This window comes from Labrus mixtus, chromosome 10 (assembly GCF_963584025.1).
Source record: "Labrus mixtus chromosome 10, fLabMix1.1, whole genome shotgun sequence".
Classification (NCBI taxonomy): Eukaryota; Metazoa; Chordata; class Actinopteri; order Labriformes; family Labridae; genus Labrus; species Labrus mixtus.
In genome coordinates this window covers 6,129,157-6,137,053 of record NC_083621.1, presented here as the reverse complement: position 1 = coordinate 6,137,053, position 7,897 = coordinate 6,129,157, and the positions used below count along the sequence as shown (strand labels likewise).

General features: G+C 39.5%; 1 protein-coding gene and 1 pseudogene across 1 annotated transcript; both read left to right on the top strand.

The window, feature by feature from the left end:
- Positions 1 to 198: 198 nt before the first annotated feature.
- LOC132982571 (tumor necrosis factor ligand superfamily member 13B-like) lies at positions 199 to 2,373 on the top strand (annotated as a pseudogene).
- Positions 2,374 to 3,123: 750 nt separating this feature from the next.
- On the top strand, positions 3,124 to 5,901 carry LOC132981710 (transforming growth factor beta activator LRRC32-like). The gene is made up of 2 exons (XM_061047716.1): positions 3,124 to 3,248; positions 3,428 to 5,901. Exons 1-2 carry the CDS (start codon positions 3,159 to 3,161, stop codon positions 5,303 to 5,305), a joined length of 1,968 nt encoding a protein of 655 aa, XP_060903699.1. The 5' UTR covers positions 3,124 to 3,158; the 3' UTR covers positions 5,306 to 5,901.
- The last annotated feature ends 1,996 nt before the right edge of the window (positions 5,902 to 7,897 follow it).

Sequence of the window (7,897 nt, the reverse complement as noted above, 5' to 3'; positions counted from 1 at the left end):
TTACTTTGACTGCAAGTTTCACAATACAATAAATTTCGTCTGTACTTTTCATACAGTCTAAATGAGTTCCATCTTGAGAGGCAGAGGCAAGATAGTTCCTCATTTAGAAATGGAAAATTTCAGGTTTCTGAGGTTAACTGATGTGTGACCTCATTAATTTCAGTAACTTGAGGACATCCAGTCTGCTTTCTAGTCTCAATGCTTTACTATGCTTTATTATCACTCATAACATTTATGTTTTGTCTTAGTCTTTTCCTGAGCCGGAGTTAAAAAAAAAAGGTTTTTGCAAACTCCAATGGGACATAATTCTACAATTAAATCAGCCACGTTCTGAGGGAGTTATTGGGAAAATGGCCAAGATGTCTCAAACAAAGGAGGTATGTCACTGATTATGCAGGATGGAGTCATCTTGGACATTGTACTACTGAGATTTATGCCATTAGTGAGCATTCAGATAACGTTGCAATAATACATTTTCTCCTAATGCTTTGTTTTCTCTAAGGACTTAAAGCCAAGTGCTTTGCAAAGAGCTCAGAGTTCTCTGAAGGTCTCTTCTAGGAGAGGAATACGGGAACAGAGCAGCTGCAGAGGTGGTTTGAAAATGTGTCCATTAGTTACGGTCTAATCTGTTAGTGAGCACATAAACAGTGTATTCTAAGTTAATAAAATTTAAGTATTATGTTTATTCTCCCTTTTGTCAGATTCATCATCATTCCTGTATTTAACAGCTAACACTAACAAACAACCAGACATTAGAGGTAAAACTGCATTCAAGTCTTTGGCTTAAGCAACCCACCGTGTGCCATTATTTTGAATAAGTGTATCTAGCCTTCTCTCACAGGAAATAAATTAGAGATCCCTTGGACCGTTTCTGCGCAGCAAGGAAATGCAATTTCACAGAAGGAAAACAGAATTGTTGTCCAAGAAGATGGTTATTACTTGGTGTTTGGACAAGTATTGTGTCACTTTAATTCAAGCATAACTAAGTTGATTTACATCTGATTTGTTCCAACTATTCTGCTAATGTTCTGCTAAATTCGCAGGTTTTGTTAACAAGCCAAAGTACTGTTATGGGTCACATTATTCAAAGTTTGAGTTCAATTCAAACAGGAATAACATCAACAGAGCTATTGCGTTGCCTGCAAGAAATGCCAGCTCACACTCCTGCCAATACATGCTACACTGCAGATCAGAGAGGCACTTACTGTGTGGCCGCTCAGAAAAGTAGCTATACATTTTTGGAAACATGCGTTGTAACTTTCTAAACAAAAATAAGATGAGAAGTTGAAAACAACATTTTGAAAAGGTTGTGATGTTTAATGACATAATGTATTTTACAGGCTACTATATCCTTACCTTTTCTATCTATCTATCTATCTATCTTTAGCATGAATTTACAGCTAAAAGATGGTTAGCTTCAGTTAGCACAACAACAACGTGACTAAGCTCAAAGCTAAAACAAAATTAGCCTATCTGGACTGTATAATAAAAACCTATAGTAGACTTTCTTGTTGGCAGACTATCTCTTTTACTTTTAAATTACTACTACTATTCTTCTGGCCAAGAAGTTAATGTGCTCCACTGTATCTCAAACATATAAACAAACACATAAGTTATACATTTGAATTCCTTTATGCTACATGTTCAACAAGTGATGAGTAAGGTGTTAGGAAACTATTTTGTGTTTAGATAACTTCATAAATCGATTGCTGGCAGGAGGGTTTTGCCATCATTTGACTGATCCTGGCTAACTCGTTGTTCCCTGTTTCAACTCTTTTTGCTAAGCTAAGCAGAAAGGCCGCTAACACTAACCCCATGCTGTAAAGCGTGCTGTAAACCTTAAAAACAGGGCTGGTAATGGGGAATTTGTCACTATTGGGCAAGCTGGCTAGCTGTCTCCCTCTGTTTTCACTCTTTGTGCTAAGCTAAGCTAACCATCTGATTCGAGCATGATATTTAGCCATGTACAGACGTGAAAGCTGTATCAGTCCGTCTATATAACTAGCAAGAAAACGTTAGCCTATAGGCTAGTATTTCTCAAAATATTGAAGCCATCTTGCTGCTGTTTTCTCAAACACCACATGACAAAATATATTTTTAAGAATGGTGTTGATAAGTATAACTTGGCCTTCAGTCTATGCCTAGTGTTGAAGTCTGTTATGAGAGATGTTATGCATGTTGCAGATTCTCTATCACAGACACCTTGCAGCTGCATCAAGACAATGAGCTTGAATTGTTGATAGCCTACCATACAGGCCTGTTGCCCTCATCTTTTTGGATGCAGACTTAAAATATACTGGTGTAAAACAGCTAAATTCATTGCTTGGTTGTCATCTTGCAAATGAAAGATTACAACCTTGCAACTTGCTGTAGCAGGATGTAGGAGACTGACACTGAGCTGTGTGAGGGGAAGTTGATAAAGAACAGAGTGACAGCTTTAAATTATTCTAAATTATTAGGGTTACTATATCCTTCTTATAGCACAATAGCAATTTTATATAGTAGCTTCAACTTAAAATTGTATTTTCCTCCACCTTGGCCGGTTCCCATAGCTTTGTTTATGTGTGCTACCACCACCTTTCATCAGTCTATTTTAATATGTCTCTTTATACCTTGCTGGGGGCTTCCCTGCAGCTCCACCTCCGCGCTGTCTGTTTATTTGTTCCTCTCATCTATTTTAGTACGGTTTCCGTTTTCCTAAGAATATGTCAGGAACAAACAAAAGTATAAATTTATACCGCTTGGGGTGTATCCTGGTTGTCATGAACTCCTAAACACTGTAAATAGCTTCTTAAACAAATTCTAATGAAATTGCTATCAATTAGATAATAATACTTTAGTAGGAATTATTTTTATGGCTTTGTTATTCATATTTGTCAGAATTGTAACTGTAGGCTACATCTAAAAAACAGATATATTACCATCTATGTTTTTGTTTAACCATTTAAAGGGCCAATTTGAAGATTTCTCCATAGAAAGTTATATATCATTGACCAAGCCTTTATTTTCTAAACATAGTATCCTCAATGCCTATCTGGTGTCTGCAGCTGTTTTCCCTATCTGTTTTTTTAAAGCATGGGTATAAGAGGGTGTGTGAGTGTGTGTATGAGCACTGACGGCAGTTGTGGTACAGCAGCAGGAGCAGCAGCACAGGCAGGATGGTCAGACATATGTTTTCTCATCTTGTACTACTCTGGTCACTCGCTCTTGACCTCAGTATAACTGGACTGACATATCACAAGCCAAAGGTACGCTCAGAATGAATCATTTAACTGCTAATTGAAAACTGTAATACCATTGCAATTTGAAGTCCTTCGAGTCACACATTTCTTTGTTTGAGATCTTAAAACTGTTAAGGTTGTTTGACTTTGGTTTCCATGGTTCACTCTATGATTATGATTATGATTAATGCTCCTTTCATTTCAAGGAGGGGTCCTGGAACAACCAGAGTCTCTTTTCTGTCCCTGTGGATTTGGATGTAAGGCTGAGAAGACTAGACCTGTCCAATAACTTCATCAGACAGTTGCACACACTTGCTCTGCCATACTTGGAACAGCTGGACCTGAGCTCCAACCAGCTGGATCTCATCTTCGAAGGGGCTTTTGAAAACCTGGCTCGACTTGAAGAGTTGAATTTGTCCAGAAATGCGCTGAACAACAACTTTGGCAGTAACACTAAAGCCTTCCGATCCATCAGCAGACTGAGGAGTTTGGACATTTCAATGAACGGGTTGAGTGATGATGCAGTGGAGCTGTACCTTCGAAACAAACCTTCTCTTGATCAACTTAAGCTGACGGGAAATGCTTTAACAAGACTTTCACACAACTTGTTCAAGGAGAGTAAAGGTTTGAGGTTCATTACTATTGATGACAATCTGATATCAGTGATAGAAAAGGGGACTTTTGAACCACTGTACCAATTGGAGATGCTAAACCTGGCCAGAAATAACCTAGCGAATATCTGTGATTTTAAACTTCATCAGCTGAAGTATTTGAATCTGAGTAGAAATTCTGTTGAGTTCTTTGTTACACTTGAGGACAACCATTTGTACAGGCTGGAAGTTCTTGATCTGAGTCACAACAAACTTATATATTTCCCAATTGTTCCAAAAATGAACAGTTTAAAGTATCTTTACCTACAGAATAACATGGTAGGTGCCTTAAATTCAGAGGCAACGATGGTGTCTGAGGTCAATGCTCTTTATAGAGCGATTATGAGAGAGAGAACAGTCACAAAGAACAACCTACACTCAAACTGGAGGCTGATGCCCCTAATTTATATTGACCTGAGCTACAACCACTTCAGGTCTTTCCCACTCGAGACTTTAAGCCTTTTGTCATCTTTACAAACTTTAAATTTCAGCAACAACTGTCTGCAAACAATTGTCTGGAATATTAGAAATCACAGTGAATCAGGATACCATCGACAACTTGTCTTCCCCTCCTTAAAGTACCTTGACCTGCAGAGCAACGGACTTGTATCCGTCTCCCCGTTTTTTCTCAAAGCGCTCACACAAATAGAGACGTTAAATCTGCAAGACAACTCTGTGCAACCTTGTTCCACTTTGGAGGATTTGGAAATCTCTCAAACAATACAGCAAATACCTCTCAACACTTCCTGTGTTCACTTTGGGCAATTAAGGACTCTTAAACACCTGAATCTTAGGGAGAACAATGTAACAGTTCTTCGACAAAACACATTTAAAGAAACCTCTTTAATTTCTCTGAACCTTGCAAGAAATCCCCACATGGTGATGCAAGCTGGTGCATTGGAAGATGTGCAAAACACTCTTGAGTCTTTGATTATAAGTGACACAAACATGACCGGCTCTGATCTATTTATACCTTTCATGCCAGCGTTAACTCATTTGAAAATTTCTAACAACCATCTCGATTTGATTCCCAACAGTTTGAGCTACTCTCCTCTAAGAGAACTCGACATAAGAAATAATAATTTCAAGTCTTTAAACCATTCTTTGATTATTGCTTTATCTCTAAGCCTGAATCTCATGTATATAAGTAATAATCATTTTAACTGCTGTGACAGCAAATGGCTGACAGTCCTTCACGAGTTAAAGATTAATCTACCTGATATTAACGACACCGTGTGCTTCACGAGTGACGGATATGTTGCGATGACAGAGTATCTAAAAAACCCTGCAGTGCCTTGTTTGTTTCATACAAAAGCACAGGAAATTCACATAGGACAGATAATAGTAGTTGTTTTATTTGTAACTGTATTAATTACAGTGTTAACTGTGTTCACAAGGAAGTTGTGTTGTTCACAGGAGTCATTTATAGTGTAATATCTCAATGTATTGTATTGATACTTTTGTACATGTAGATTGGTTAAATAAAGTAAGAAAAACAAATACATTATGCAAGCAAGCTGCAGGAAATTAACTATAATTCTTCTTTGTGAGTTTCATTAAGCATTTCCATATAAACAGAAGTCAGGATTAATGGCTGCTTAAGATGTTAGAAATAACAGAATGTAAGTAATGAGGTGCAGTAAAAGCTCTGACATTTGGCACGTGATTCTGTTCTGATTTTTCTTCAAGCACCATTAAAGCTTTTGCTGATTTCTCCCTTGTTAATCTGAATGACATGCATCAATATGTGACCCGTGTAGCCAAAGTGTGATGTCTGAAATTGGCTTTATTGACTCCCAAGTTGTCTGGTTATGGCGCACGCCAAATTCACTAATCAGGCAGAACATATTCTGCCCATCTCTCTTTGTGAAATATTTGTAAGTTCAACATTGGCTCAGATTCACTGACGTCTGTAAGGGCTTGCACAACTTTCCTAGAACCTTGACTGAACTCCTCAACAATTCAGTATCACTCCAAAAAGAGACCTTGTACAAATTAATCCTATTTTCACGATTCAAGATGTTTATAGTCACTCCGGTTATACAAGAATAATCATGTGAAATTCTTATGTTAGCACTCAGAGGCTCCTTTGACAGGGGGTAGGTTTTAAATATAAAGACATATAATAGAATAAAAAAGAATAAAGAATATAACAACAGAACAAAGAATCACAATAATTATAGAATAGTCAGGGGTCATATTGCACTTGAAGTGTTATTTTAGAGTCTTATTAACCAGTGGAAGAAGCTGTTCCTCAGTCTGCTGGTGGGGTTTTCTTCCTCCAACCTGAGGGCAGCAGTGGAAACAGGCAGTTGTGTGGGTGTTGAGTCCTTGGTGGCCCTCAGGGACTTCCTGAGGCACCGTCGAGTTGTATAGCTCCTGCAGGCTGGGGCAGCTCGCACCACCAGCACCTTACAGCCAATGCAACTGCCATGTAAGGTGGTTAAGCAGGTGGGTGAAAAAGGGTTAGGGCACCCCCTTAGCCTATAGTCCACACTATCCTCCTTGGTCTGGGATCCCTTTAGGAAGCCTGTTCTCGTTGCCGCAGGAGAACAACCAAACAACGTTGTGTCGTCAGCAAACTTCTCGATGGTGTTTTGCAGTTTGTGTTGCCAAGCAGTCGTGGGTTTAGAGAGGTACAGTAGGGGGCTGAGGACACAGCCCTGGGGGTACTCCTGAGCTAAGGGTCAGCGTTGAAGAAGTGCAGCTGTCCAATCTCCCCACCTTGAGGCGGTCCATCAGGAAGTCAAGGATCCAGTTACACAGTGCTGTGTTCACGCTACGATCCTGGAGCTCACTGAAGGAGGGCACTTTTGTGTTAAATGCTGAGCTGTAGTGCACAAACAGCGTCCTCATATAGGTGTCCCTCCCCTCAACGTTGGAGAGGGAAGTGTGGAGGACACGGGTGATGGCGTCCTCTGTGGCTCTGTTGGGGGCGGTATGCAAATTGCCTCTCAAAACACTTGGTGGCTACATGGGTGAGGGCTATGGGGCCCCAGTTGTTGAGGATGGTCACACCATCGGTTGTTTAGGGATGGGGACGATTGTGGTGGATTTTAAAAAGGAGGGGACAGAAGATCTCCGTGAATGCAACTTTCAGGACCCGGCCAGGAATGCCATCAGGGCTGGCGATATATGCTTGAATGACTGGTGACATCAGCCTCAATGATGGAAAGGGGGCAGCCCTGATCTGCAGCAGTGATTGGAGGGTGGGGAGGGACAAGGAGGGTTATTTATATTATAAGAAATGGTTATTGTTTCATTTTTAATAAATATTAAAACCTGAATTTGTCTGTGCTTTTCAAATCATAATGTATGTGCCTCACCCTGAGAAAATGTCATCAAATACAATGGGTCATGTGCTGTTGTAATAAATACAGTGTTACTTATAACCAGAATATGTTGGCAGTCTTCATTTTAGAAATAAACCCCAATTTCTTTGAGTGAAAAATGAAAGAATGGGGCTCAGATGGCAAGAACTTTGATGTCTGTGAATTTATGTTTTTATCTGAGCAATTTGAACTCCACCAAGCCATAAAACACTACTACTCGCTACTATCATTCAGTGCGAGGTAAATTCACACTCAATAAATCAGACTGAATTTGGAACCATACTTTGAAGAAAAACAGACTCCATGTAGCACATATTTAAAGAAACTTACAACACGTGTACAAACAGGCATTAAGGGGGGACGGTTGGAAGCTTTATAACATGTAGTAATGAAAAGTAACCTACATTTTAGATATTTGATTACAACCTCTTACAGGTTTAGCCTATAGTGCAGTGAAAGTGCTGTTGCAGGATGCTATTCTGTTGGATTATTGTCCTTTTATTGGCACATCCCTCTCCTTTAAACAGATGCAAATTGGCATTTTGCAGTTCCCATACCCATAACCACTTTGTCAACTGGGTAGACACAGTGCAATGATGCCAGCTTTAAAGGAGCCAGGATTCCTTTATCAATCTGCCTCTTGAGCAATGTAACTGAAGGAAATGTATTTGCTGCCCCACCCACACAAGATTTA